Source organism: Rhinolophus ferrumequinum, chromosome 19 (genome assembly GCF_004115265.2).
Source record: "Rhinolophus ferrumequinum isolate MPI-CBG mRhiFer1 chromosome 19, mRhiFer1_v1.p, whole genome shotgun sequence".
In the NCBI taxonomy this organism is placed as follows: Eukaryota; Metazoa; Chordata; class Mammalia; order Chiroptera; family Rhinolophidae; genus Rhinolophus; species Rhinolophus ferrumequinum.
This window is the reverse complement of record NC_046302.1, coordinates 10,710,759-10,724,472: the sequence shown is the minus strand read 5'-3', so window position 1 is coordinate 10,724,472 and position 13,714 is coordinate 10,710,759. Positions and strand designations below refer to the sequence as shown.

The following is a 13,714-nucleotide window of genomic DNA, read 5'->3' as shown; positions in this document are numbered from 1 at the left end:
ATTATAACTAGAGGGCTTGGACAGTGTCAGTCCAGCTGCCTGGCCAAGAACTTGGATCCAGCCAGACCTCGGGGCTACATGTCCTATCTATTTCCTATCTTTCCTTTTATCCCCACAGCAAAATACTGACACAGTTTTGTCAATATAGATGCATATATTAACGGAAAAATTACTTTTTGGTACATTCACTATGTTTGAATAACTTGAATGTATGAATCCTTCTTCAACAATGAATTTTGTGTAATCTAAGTACAGATCAAGTATTTTTGATGAAAATTTAATATCCTAATTGAGATGGGTTATAAAATATACACTTAATTTTAAAGACTCAATACTTCAAAAAAAGAAAGTATCTCATTAATACTTGAAAAATTTGATTACATGATAACATTATAATACATTTTATATATTGGGCTAAATAAAATGTATTATTAAAATCTATTTCACCTGTTTCTTTTTCCTACTTAAAATGTGGTTACTGAAAATTTTTAAATTACATGTGTGGCTTACATTTCTGTTGGACAGCATTGATATAGAAAAATAATAAAAATTACTGCTTTATTACTAGCAATTATAATAGCTAACATTTATTTAATAGCTACAACTTTAAATTTGTTATCCTTTTGAATTCTCAGAAAGGCCTTTATATATATATATATATATATATATATACACATATATATATATATATATATAAATATAATTGTGTCCATTTTATGTATAAGGAAATAGTGGCTCAGAGAGGTTAATGAATTTGCCTAATGTCACACAGTTGGTCAGTTATCGACCCTAACCTACATTAATCAGACTCCAAAAGCTCCACATATGTACCTATCATCTACCCCATCATACGTAGTTCCCCAATAGACTTGAACCATAAATTTCCAACTCCTATCACAGTTCTCAATCCAGTGCCTAGGAAGTAACAAATAAACTAAAAAATGAATCATCAAGGTTTGCCATAAAGATGAAAAAAAAATGATGGGAATTGCAAAAGAATATAATCAACTTTGGAGTTTTATAAAAATACCAGTTATCATAATTATCTTCCTGTAATAACAAATCAAGGTGGCCACGCTGCTGAACTGAAGGTCGGGTTCATTGGCCCAGGACTGTAAAACCTTGTTGATTTCTTTCTTGATGTGTACCTGGGAAAATATCTTGTCTGTCACACTAGCACCCTCTTGTGTCGTCACATTGTAATAGCATAGTAGGATTTCATCATTTATAGGAAATTATCAAAATAATTTATAATTGTCATTGTTACTCTTTCACTTCTTCAAGAACTGTGCTATACACACACACACACACACACACACACACACACACACACACACACACACACACATCTGAGGGTTGTATTGGACCTAAGGCTTTAAGTCTGTCAGCTACAGCATATGAAAATCTGCTTTTCTCAGTGAGTGGTTCTACCTGACTCATAATTTCAAGGATCTAAGCAAAGCCCTACAGAGCAACATGGGGGTCGTTAGGTCAGGCATAGACCACTAAGACGCACCGGTTTCTGGGGCTAGAGTCTCCCCATTTCCCACCCTACATCTTGAAATCCCGTTTGTTTCACGAAACCCCTTCCCATCTCCCTCCCCAACGTGTCAGGCTTAGAGCATCACTCTTCCTTCATATCAGTCCCTGAGATCTGTACCAGCACTTTGTAAAATACCACTTTATCCTCAGATGGAAGAGAGCATCTTTTCTAGGCCATCTGACCTTCACGTAGAGTAACTGATGAAGCTGACACAGGGTAGTAGGAATGTCTTTGTTCTTGGGTCCATACCCAGCATTAACACAAGAACCACTCAGATAAAGTTACCTCATGGGCTGAGCACTTTTTGAAACCTGTAAGTAAATGGATGGAGACTTCACATAGCCATAAGTAACGAACTCGACTTCACAGCACATAAACTCACCACGGCAATTTTTAGCAGTCACAGCGTCCCCGTAGAACCCGTCAGCACACCTTTCACAGTGGGCACCATCCGTGTTCCCAATGCACCTCAGGCATTCTCCAGTGACAGAGTCACAGTGACCGGCCTCCGAGGGGTCAACATTGCCGCTGCAGTTACACAGAACACAGGATTCCCCAGGCACTGTTGGGTTTCCATAGTAACCGTCTGCACATCTACATAAAAGATTGAAAGAGGGATCCAAATAAATACAATTTCTCTGGACATTACCCCACTATCCAGGGGTTCTCTGAGTGGTTAATCAATCAGACTGACTCTTTTAATGAAAGATTTATACTGTGCAAGGAATGCAACTCCAAGTTCAGGCATTCACAGATTTCCTTTACTCACTGGGAAGAATGTGGAACGCATCCAAAATGAGCCACAAATCCAAGGGGACGTGGACCTGGCCCCATGCCAATTGGACCCACATCCCAGCTCTCAGGGATGTCACCCTCTCCTACAGACTGTAGCCAGACTCTGCACTGAGACTTCCTTGTGGGAACAGACAACATTGGCTTTCAGGAGCCAGAAGACAACTATTAATCAAACCACCACTCCCCTATGGAATTATGCAGGGTGAAGGGATATTTAAATGTGTGGACAGTAAACACTGACTCCTTGCTGATTCCTGTTGTTATTGATGATGAGAACGCAGATTTGGTTCAAGGAGATAGAGTGCCATTCTCAAAAAATTCTCAGGGAGTTTCAATATTAATTTTGTTATTAAATATTGGCTTTTCTCTGAGATTACATGAATTAATAATCATGTACCAAAACTCCAAAACCACACTTACTTACACATTTAAAAATAAACACATAGAATTTATGTTAAAATAATGTTTACTGCATCTTTTTGGAAACCAGTTGAGCAAAGCAAAGTACCTCTCACACCAAGTTCCTGAGTATCCCAGGGCACACTGGTCACAGACTACTTCATCTCCATCATGTAGGTGGCAGGTGGGGCTGAAACTATCAAAACATTAGAAATGAGCGCAATTTTCCCATGCATGGATATAGAATTTCTAAATATTTTAAATGCTTAATTTCTACCACTTCTGTCCTTACAAACTTTCATTGGGTCCTCACTCCTTAGCCCAGAATCCAAGGCCGCACAGCCCACTTCAGCTGGAATGTGCTTCCTCCTCTCTCTGCCTGGGCTCACCCAGCTTTTCCCCAATACTCAACTCAGCTGTCACCTCCTCCAGGAGGCCTGCTCTGATATCCCAGCCCGGTTTCTCTCTGGGTTCCCTGGCACTGCTTGCCTGCCTCAGAACCTGGCCCACATTGACCAAGAGTGAGCTCCCTTACACACTTGAGCAATCCACATTTCCCAAAGGACCTCCACTGCTGACCAGGGTCCTTTCAGATTCTACTCCTGCATCTCAGGGAATCCTGTGAAGGGAAGTATGGGGGTGGTTAAGAGTCCTCCATGATTTCAGGAGAGTAACCCTGATTCTATCTTTCATACACTGGAATTTCAAATAAAAATCCCCATGGGGGAAATTCTTTGGGTGCGAGTGGAGAAAGAGTTCTAAAGGGTAAACCAGTGAGAGAGAGAGAGAGAGAGAGAGAGAGCAGCTTTCAAATCACTGGCCTGCAGGACACCACGCCCTATGCCCTGAAGGCCTGGTGTACAGGCCTTCACGTGACTGTCTCCTTCCACGTCCTTCATGCCTTATGCTCCAGGACTAACTGAACTCCTTAGACAGCTTTGCTCTTTTATGCGGCCATGCCTTGGCACACTCAGTTCCTTCTGCCTAGGATATCCTTCACTGCTGCCTTCAAATTCCTTCTCATCCTTCAAGTCTCCGATCAAGAGTTTCCTGAGAGTCATTCATGGCAGAGTCTCACAGTTCAGTGGACATTCCTCTACTGTGGTCATGACCACACTGTGGATTCCGAGGGCCGGCAGCCATGGACAAACAGTTTGATACTCAGAGTACCTACCATGAGACCCAGTAGATAGTAGGTGCTCAATAAACACTTGCTGAATCGATTAAATGAGTTCAGCCTATTCTCAAGGAGCCTCACATTTAGTTCATTAGACCAAAAGCTCCGTAAGCCCAGGAACATGTTTTATTCATCTCTGTACCCCCTATACCCCCTCGCCCAGTGGTAGGCACACAATATGTACCTGTGAAATAACATCACCAACATTATACCAAACGGAAAAACAGTATGCAAATGTCCTTGCCATCACACAACTTTCCTTACATAATTTAATACACACAATTTTTTTTAAAAAAAGACAATCCACCCCTCCATCTTTAATCCTAATGAATTATTACTGGGAAAAATTCACACTCTTATTACATACAAAGTCTTCCTCTGTGGATATTAGTACATATCTGGACAGAAATCCTGGCCATGCCAGACAACACCTGCTGGGGGAGGTGCCAGGCTTACTTGTTGGAGGCGGAGGAGAGGGGACAGGCACAAGGCTGGCAGTCCCCGGGAGTCCCACGGGAAGGCAGTCCATAGAAGCCAGGCAGGCAATGCTCACAATGGTCCCCGGTGGTGTTGTGTTCGCACGCCTAGGACACATGCATGAAAAGAAGACTCAGTTCAGCTTTCCATAAAGGACTCTCCGATGTATCTACAAACAACTTGAAGTCCAAGAGCAAATAAAAGACAAAATGCTAAAACAAGTCACCAAACTCTGTGACATGAGCAAGGGTTGCCTTTTTCCAGATTAATTAATACAATTTTAATGTGTATAAATGGGAAGCATAAGACTTTCACTTCCGACCGTGTCAGAGTAACTGGTATCTTCTTGCCCTTCTGCAAGAAATTAGAAAACTGGAACAAATCTATCAAACAAATGCTCTCAGACAATGGACCACAGAGGGTGCTGGTCTGTGATCCCTGAGAGAAAGGAGATGGTGGAATGAATCTTACAGCCACATGTTTGTTTGTTTGTTGCCTGCAGACACTGGCCAAACAGAGCTGAGAGTCTTGCTGGGTTGAGGACACAGAGATCAGAGTTTGGGGAGGCTGAACCTGCTGGAATTTGGACAGAGGGCTAGAGCTTCGGAGAGCAAGAGCTCCAGAAATCTACCTGGGGGATCCCTCCAAAATGCTAAAGAATACTAAGCTGCTTGTGCGAATACTAAGCTGCTTGTATGTAGAGTACAACTCCTTGAGGCCAGATAAAGCAAGACAGGTGAGATGAATTGGAAAAATTCAGAACTCACACAGAGCTCAGAGATACTAGAATTCTAACCAGCCACTGTGGAGAGATCCTGGTAAACACTCAGCACACTCAGTAGAGACTTCAGAAGGAAAATTCCTTCCTAGTTGTGCTACCACTGCCATAGAGTAAAGGCTATATGAGACCGGCCCCAACAACGTTGAAAAACAAACCTTGAAACAATCACGCTGACTTGCAATAACCTAAGTGTCTGCCAAAATAAACTTCTAAGTTCTTTAAAAGAGAGCGACAAAATCTGGAAACTCAAAAATGCAACAATATGCATCAAACAATATTCATCATGCAATCAAAAACGACTGGATATGCTCCCACGGGCCAAATCTGGGAAAATTTGGAATCCATGAGTCCCGACAGAAAACACGTAGGTAATTAAATATATGGGGAGAAGGGAGGGTTCTTGCTTATAGTGGAATGCTGTGTGCCAACCCATAAGTGTGGGGGAAGGGCTAGAGTTGGATAACCATTCTTTTGCAAACATCATAATAAGTATTGTTTGGGCAAGAATAATCAACGACTACAAAATCTAAGGGGGAAATCTGATGAGGAATAGGATACTTGCATGTATCTAAAGTGTCTCCCTCACTTTACAAAATGAAAGAACAGCAAATATATAGTGAAGAGATTGACGAACACCTGGCCTGCGAAATCAGAATTACCACCACCAGTGAGAGGTGGTGGACATTGTGGACCTGCACAGGCCATGTGCTGAGGAGGACACACTAATGACGTATTCTGGCCTGAAAAGTATAACCTGAATCTATTCATGGGAAAAGAGAAGAAGCCCAAATGAGAGACATTCTATTTTTTTTAAAAATGATTGTCTTCTTCAAAATGCCAATGTCATAAAAGGCCAAGATGTGCTATGGAAATATTTTGAATTAAAGACTAAAGAGACATGACAATAAAATGCAATACCCAATCCTAGAAGGGGACCTCTAATGGTGGGGGGAAGGGGGCAATTCTATAAAAGACATAATTGAGTCAATTGACAAAACTGAAAAATAGATGGTAAATTAGGAAAAGTAGAGTACCGATGTTAAATTTACTGCAGTTAATAACTGTACTATGGTTACATAAGAGAATATCCTTATTCTCAGGACATACACAGTGAAGTATCTAGGGATAAATGGATAGGATGCATGCAACTTATTCTCAAGTAGTTTAGAAAATATATTATGATTGGATTATGATTGGATAGATAAAGAATGAGAATAATAAAGCAGACGGGGAATAGGTTAACAGTAGGTGAATCTAGGTAAATGGTGGGTGTTCTAAGCACCGTTCTTATACCTACAACCTTTGTATAAACTTAAAATTATTTCAAATGCAGTGTTATTTTTTGTTTTGTTTTGTTTTGTTTTTAATAGGGGACAATAAGTACTAGATATGAGAAGCAAAAAAAAAAAAAAAAAAAGTGATCCATAACCAGGAGAAAAATCTACAAATCAAGCAAAGAATTATGTAGATAAGAATTACTACTGATGTGTCATTTGAAATACTGCAAGCCATAAGCAAAAAGAACAATTTTTAAGTACAGAAAAGTCTGCAAAAATACATTTCAACAGTGAAGGCAAAAGAAAGTCTTTTTCAGATAAACAAAAGATAAGATAATTTGTCAATCATCAGACTTGCAGTGGAGAAATGCTGAAAATAGTTCTTCAGGGGGCAGAAACAGGGTCCAGATGAAATCTTGGATTTATACCGAGGAGTGAAGAATACAGAAAATGGTAAATACATGAATAAATATGAAAGACTCATTATCCTGTAAAGCATCTCTGGAAAGTAAACACCCTGAGCTGGTGTACACGAGATGTGCAGGAGAAAGGAGAGGGCCACACGGGCCGAGCAGAAGGCAGCGCTGAGCACCCGGCAGCTTCACGGCTCAAGGGAGCAGGGCACCTGTTTTGCACATTGTCTCCCAGGTTCCGCTTTCCCTGTGACTCAGTCCCCACGTCCCCTGTCGTGATGTCTCCCAGAGCTGTCTCCTATGACCTCTACCCACCCCTGCCTGCATTCACCTGCCCAGTCCCACCTGTGGGTCCTCTCCTCTCATTTCCTCTCTCCCGCTCTCCACCTGGTCTGGCATTTCCCTTTATACCCTTTCTCGTAGAGCTACCCATTTTACATACATTTACAGGCCACTTTTTTCATCCAACAATTAAAATATTATGTCCAGTTTCTAAACTACATACTTTTCTATAATTCCCGAGGTTGCTAAGATATTTCCCGTATACTAAATTTAATTTGGGACTATAAATACTTGTGTTCCATCCTTTTGTACCAAGGTTTCACAAGTTTTTTTTTAAAGATTTTATTGGGGAAGGGGAACAGGACTTTATTGGGGGAACAGTGTGTACTTCCAGGCCTGTTTTTCCAAGTTTTATTTAGGGTTATCGTAGACCACAACTTCTAAACTTGAATATATATACAGATCACGTGGGTTAATATTGATTCTGACTCAGGAGGTCTGACAGGGACCTGAGATTCCAGGTTTCTAAAAATGCTCCTAGACAACGTCCATACAACTGGTCCTCAGAATACGTTTTGGTAGCACATCTTTTTCTCCCCATCCCCCATATGATCTTGGTTTTGATAATCTATCCGAATCAATTAAAAATGCAACTGGCCTTAGTAAAAGCCACATGGTAGCACTGCAAGTATTACACAGAATAACAAGTTTCATTAAAATATATTTGATTATGTATAATCAGAAAATGTCTATGATATGTTTTCTTTGCTCAAAGGGCCAAATGGGGTCTTCCTTCTCTTTGGGAAAATTATGATGTAGTTCTATTGAAGAACTTGCTGAGGCTTTGTTTCAAGTTTTACTCAGGTGTGTGTCACCTTCCCACTAAGTGACTGTCCCTGTTGGTAGATCTGGTATGTGAAGGACGGGAAGGCTCATCTCCTTGTAGAGGAAAAACATCTTCCCCATTTGAAAGAAAAAACATGAGGGCCCAAGACGCGCCCAACTGCTTTTTATGCCCTGCTCTCTGCAAGGCAAAGAAACTGGCTTCTCCTTGGGATCAGAGCAGAAAGAGTGCAGAGAAAAGAAGAGGGGCTAAGGACTTTTGGTGTATAAGTGTAGGTTCATGGGTTGTAACAAATGTACCACTCTACTGGGGGACACTGTAATGGGGGAGAATGTGCCTGTGGAGGGCGGGTAAGAGCTATATAAGAAGTCTCTGTATCTTCCTCTTTATTTTGCTATAAACCTAAAACTGCTCTTTAAAAAAAATAGTCTTAAAGAAAAGAATACGGGCACTAAGAACAACTGCAAACTTCTCTCTAATAAACCGTAAATAAGGAGTTATAGTTTAAGCTAGATAGCGACATACAAGGCCAAGGGCTATAAACAGTTATACAAAAGGAAGAATTAGAGGTGGTTGTTTTTTTAAATAATAGATAAAAGCAAAAATTAGATTAAACAGATAAATGAAGCTACCAACTTTGGATATTCCCTAAATCCCGATCTAATTTTTTATGATCCTTGCTCCTTTGAACATTGATTATTTTAAAAAGAAAAAGTCACTTTACAGTGGAAATACCTGGCAGACACCACTTAATCCACGTGGCTCAGTGACTTACTCCTGAGGAAGAAGACAGTGACATACGTCCCTGACAGGAGGCACTAACAGGGCACATCGCCTCCATACCTACCTGCCCAAAACGCATAACCTCAACCTACTCATGAAAAACAGACCAGCGCCAGCTAAAAGATCAGCCCCACAGAATGTCCAGCATGCTTCAAAGGTGCCACAGTCATGAAAGACAAGGAAAGATGAGAAACTGTCACAGATCGAAGAAGGAAAGGCCATGGAATGCAATGTGGGATTTGAATGGAGAAGGGACACGAATGGAAAAAGTGATGAAATCTGAGTGGTCTGTAGTTTAGTTGATCAGATTGTGCCAGTGTTAATTTCTTAGTTTTGATAACTACTATGGTTACCCAAGATGTGTGTTAGGGGAAGCCCGATGAAGGTTATGCAGGAACTCTATTTTGGTAACCCATTGTAAATCTAGAATGCTTTCCAAAAAAATGTTTAACTATGAAACTATTATCATTATTGTTATTAGAGCTTTAAGAACAGTTGCTATGTAGCATTTCTACTTTACAAAAATACATGAGTATATTTCTGTAAATATATATTGATAGAAGCATGTGCAAATACTCTTTCAGCCTACCTGTAACTATGGCACAAACACAACCTACTGACCATCCCCAAATGTTGAAAAAGGCTTCCAGTCGCTGGCCTTGCAAACCTCAGTGGCAAAGGGAAAGATGATTTTTTTCTAATTTTTATTAAATTTATTGGGGTGACATTGGATACTAAAATTATATACATTTCAAGTGTACAATTCTATAATACGTCATCTGTATATTGCATTGTGTGTTCACCACCCAAATTCAGTTCTCCTTCAATCATCATATACTTGACCCCCTTAACCCTCTTCTACCACCCTCCGTCCCCGCTTACCCTTTGGTAACTACTAAACTGTTGTCTGTATCTATGAGTTTTTGTTTGTTTGTCTTGTTTGTTTGTTGTTTTCAGTTTTTACCCCTATGTTCATTGCAGCATTATTCATGGTGGCCAAGGCATGGAAACAACAAAACTGTCTTTTGCTAGATGATTAGATAAAGAAAATGGTATACATATATGATGGACTATTACTCAGCCATAAAAAAAGATGAAATACTGCCATTTCAGACAATATGGATGGATCTTGAGATTATCATGCTAAACAAAATAAGTCAGACAAGAAAAAGTCGAGAACCATATGACTTAACTCACATGTGAGAGATGTTTTAAAAAAGGAACAACCTCATCAAGCTATGGGAAGCTGTGTGCCTGAGGGAATTGATCCCAGAGGGACTGACTCTGTGTGCAAACCACCATTTCATGCAATTCCTATAGACACTTCACTTACAGAATGAAGAAATGAACCAAGAACAAAACGAAAGCTTTCCTTATAGAATAAAGAAAAATTAGGCTCTAGAGAGAAAAAAGCCATTCATGGCACCACGCCAAGATCTTCTCCATGGTTCTGATAATTAATTTTCCCTAGTGACTCAATCAATCTCTTTTGGAAAGAGTGTGAACATATCCCTGTACAATGAATAGAGTTCAGCTGATTAACATATGCATTCACTCCATCTATGAGGAGTGAATCCATTAAAACTCAGGAGTGTGGCCTGGCTTCCAGGCATCAGAGCCTAACAGAATTCCTGATTGAAGTTAAAAAACAAGTCTTGCCCTGTATTTGGCCCAAAGTTCATTCTCAAGATTAATTACATATTTGTTAAGCTCTGTTTTAGTTCATATTACATGAAAGAAGTACTTGTTCAAAGCATTGATCAGAGCTAACAACTATAAAGCATTATACATTGTACAAACGAGTGTGATTGTTAGTTTTATCATCCCTCTTATGATGTACTATGTAATATAATGTTTAAAAAAAACCCTTGCATTTGCATTTAAAAGACCTGACCCTTTTAATTTAATCAGTGGACATTTTCTACCTTTACATGGCTCTTGCAAAGTAAATAATTACTTTTTATTGTTCTAATAGAAAACCTACAATGAAGTTATATATCCTTTTTCCACTGTCACCAAAGTAACTTTTTTTTTTTTCCCCAAAAAAAGGGGGAAAAAAGAAGGAAACATTTTATAACATGAACTTAAGTCTGCAAATTTCCTTTGGGGTCTACAAGGGCAGGGACATTCTCCTGTGGAGGAATCATTCTTTTTTTTAGTCACTTCTACACAAGCAGATGGCTTTGGGGTGGGTAGGAGGGGACATTCAAGGTTCCGGTAAGACTCACAAAGCAATCGCCGTGAATGCTACACTCAGCTGCATGGCCGTGGCATTCACAGGGCTGACAAATTCCTCCAAATAGTATTCCATCCACGCGGTAATAGCCAGAGAGGCAGGACTGCAAAGAAGAATGGACAACCCATGCTGCTGAAGGCAACTTTGTACATGACACAAATCATCTTCTTCCCAATACATTAGAAACATAAACTGCTCAGTTTTCCATGAACAGAGAAACTTATTTCTTTTTTCTTTTTTCCCCAAACATCTTTATCAAGATATCATTTACATGCCACAAAATGCAGCCATTTTAAGAGTGCAAGTCAATGACTTTTTAGTAAACTTACCGAGTTGTACCACCATCACCGTAATCTAGCTGCATGTTTATTTTTAAAGGTAGAGACGTGTACACAAAAACTTAATGAGTCAGCATACACCTTAACGGTATTCCACTGCAATATTCTTAGAAATCATGTAACACTCGGACGTGTAACCAATGTTTCAATCAAGAGGATTTTCTTTTTCATCCTTATTTTTTTTCTCTTGCTTAAAATTCATGAAAAGTATGCAAATGCAGGGCTGTTTCAGTTTAAATGCAGTTTAACTGAGCAAACATTGTAGGTATGCTGTCTGAGGTGTAAGTGCTGGACGGGCAAGTAGGTATTGAGGATGCCACTCCCCGCTCTGAGGAGCAGGAACCACTCCAGACACAGAAATTCATTCAATCCTCATGACAACCCTGAGAAATATTACTTCTATTTTATAGATATGGAATCTGGAACACGGGGCACTTAGATAATGCACCCATTGTGCTAGTGGGATGGTTCAGAGACAGGTGTGCACACCTCCAGGACCCGTGTCCACAGGCTGCCCAGGGCTGCAGCAGACACCAGACATGTTTATAGTGCAGACCAGGGAATAAGTAATTTGGAGGCCAGCACAGTCCCATGGAGGCATGGGAGGAATGGGTGTGGATTTTGTTTTTATTATTATAAGAATTCTTAAAGTGCATTTTCATTATATAGATAATATATAAATGCATTCATTCACACTACCTTGGGAAAGTCCCCTAACACCTCCCTGCAGCCATGCTCCCCTTGGGGACAATCGCCTTGTCTACAGATGGGTGTTGAGCAAGTAGCTGCCTGGAGGTCTGTGTGGTGGTTAGAGGGCTACCAAAAATTCCATTCATTACCAATAGTTTCCTGATTCTTTAAGTCAGCTTCTGAATAAGAGTGTGATTAAATAATGCGTTCTTCTGTTTAACGAAAACACTTGAAAACATGTATTAAGCTTCTTGTGCTTACTTGAGTCATCCCTACACATCAGCACATTTCCCTCCAAAGCGTAGTGACTTATTCTCCAGCAACAGCTGCTCACTGCTGCCCCCTTCTGGTGCAGCTCTCCCGCCTTCTACTTCCGTGATTCTACCTGGCTGCCCGCTCTAGGCTCTCCTATTCCTACACACTACAAGGTGGCCTTAGGGTCATTTATCCATTAAGCATCATACACTCAGGGATTAGGACCTACAAACATTTGTTGGGCCTGAAAATAAATGTTTGAGATCTAAAAAAAAAATTCATTGGTTGGGAAAAAAAAATATATATATATACATATATATATATATATTTAAAATAGACATATTTAATTATATATCTACACCATGAAGCATTAAGCCAATTTTATTAACTGCAAAGTTTATAACTGATAAAGATTCATAAAAGCAAATTATAGGTTAAAAGCTCACTTTGTAAAAATGATTGCCAAGAAATCATAGCCCTGACAAATGTTTACAATCATAGTCAATAATGAATAATGAGAGGCAGAATGGAGTGGTGGTTAACAGAGAGATAAAATTTAAATCCTGATTTGACTACTTCTTAGCTGTGTGACCTTGGTCAAGTTACTTAATCTTTCTGTGCCTCAGTTTCCTAATCCGCAGAACAGAAAATATATGAAGTACATACCTGATATGGTTGTTGCCAGGATTAAATGAGGTAACATAGGGAAAGAGCTCAGAATAGTGCCTCTGGAAGAGGAATCAGGTTTTTTAAAACAATGTGGCTTTCAATATTCCTATAGTCCCCAAAAGTCTGAAGTTTAGAAACATTAGGTTTCTAAAGTTAAAATTCAAATGTGCATCATTGTATCACCTTCATTGTGTTTTTTTTTCCCCTTAGGAAACAGAAAAGGAAGAAGACAAAGCAGGAGGAGGCATATTACCTCACAAGAGATCCCTGCATGGCCTTGGGGACATTCGCAGTGCTCCACATCAGTGGCCAGTGCCAGGTCTATGACATTAGGGCTAGCTATGTCCAGAGAGACAGACTCCAACCTACAAATAGAAGGTGGTTGTTATATGGCTTCCATACTCACAAATGACATCTAACACCAATGAAGATGGATACTTAAAGAAGACTTAATTCAAACAAAACGGTGATGTGGTTTTTGTAAGTAACTAAAGATTTTCACAGCAGTACGCTTTCTGAAAGTACATATTCCCTGAAAATGCCTTTAACATTTGGAGCAAAGTCATGCTGCTATCTATAGACAGCTGTGAGAAAGGTGTGATGTTACCCATTCTGAGTTGAAGCACTTCAGAAAAATCAATCCTTATTGATTTCTGAAATGTAATGACCTTATCTCAAAACAGAGAGATTATCCTTAAACGTGTAATTCTGCCTTTGCTTTACCTGAACTTAACGTTTATGCTTAGCCTGGCATT

The 13,714-nt window shown here is 39.8% G+C and overlaps 1 protein-coding gene across 1 annotated transcript in view; it reads right to left on the bottom strand.

Moving 5' to 3' along the window:
• Nucleotides 1-13,714, bottom strand: part of LAMA1 (laminin subunit alpha 1) — a 159,963-nt gene that overhangs the window by 74,662 nt on the left and 71,587 nt on the right. Inside the window, exons 15-19 of the mRNA XM_033087811.1 lie at nucleotides 13,213-13,324; nucleotides 11,000-11,110; nucleotides 4,371-4,498; nucleotides 2,847-2,933; nucleotides 1,926-2,137 (exon numbers count right to left, since the gene is read on the bottom strand). Of these exons, the coding sequence (XP_032943702.1) occupies nucleotides 1,926-2,137; nucleotides 2,847-2,933; nucleotides 4,371-4,498; nucleotides 11,000-11,110; nucleotides 13,213-13,324 (650 nt within the window). The remainder of the gene's footprint in view (nucleotides 1-1,925; nucleotides 2,138-2,846; nucleotides 2,934-4,370; nucleotides 4,499-10,999; nucleotides 11,111-13,212; nucleotides 13,325-13,714) is intronic.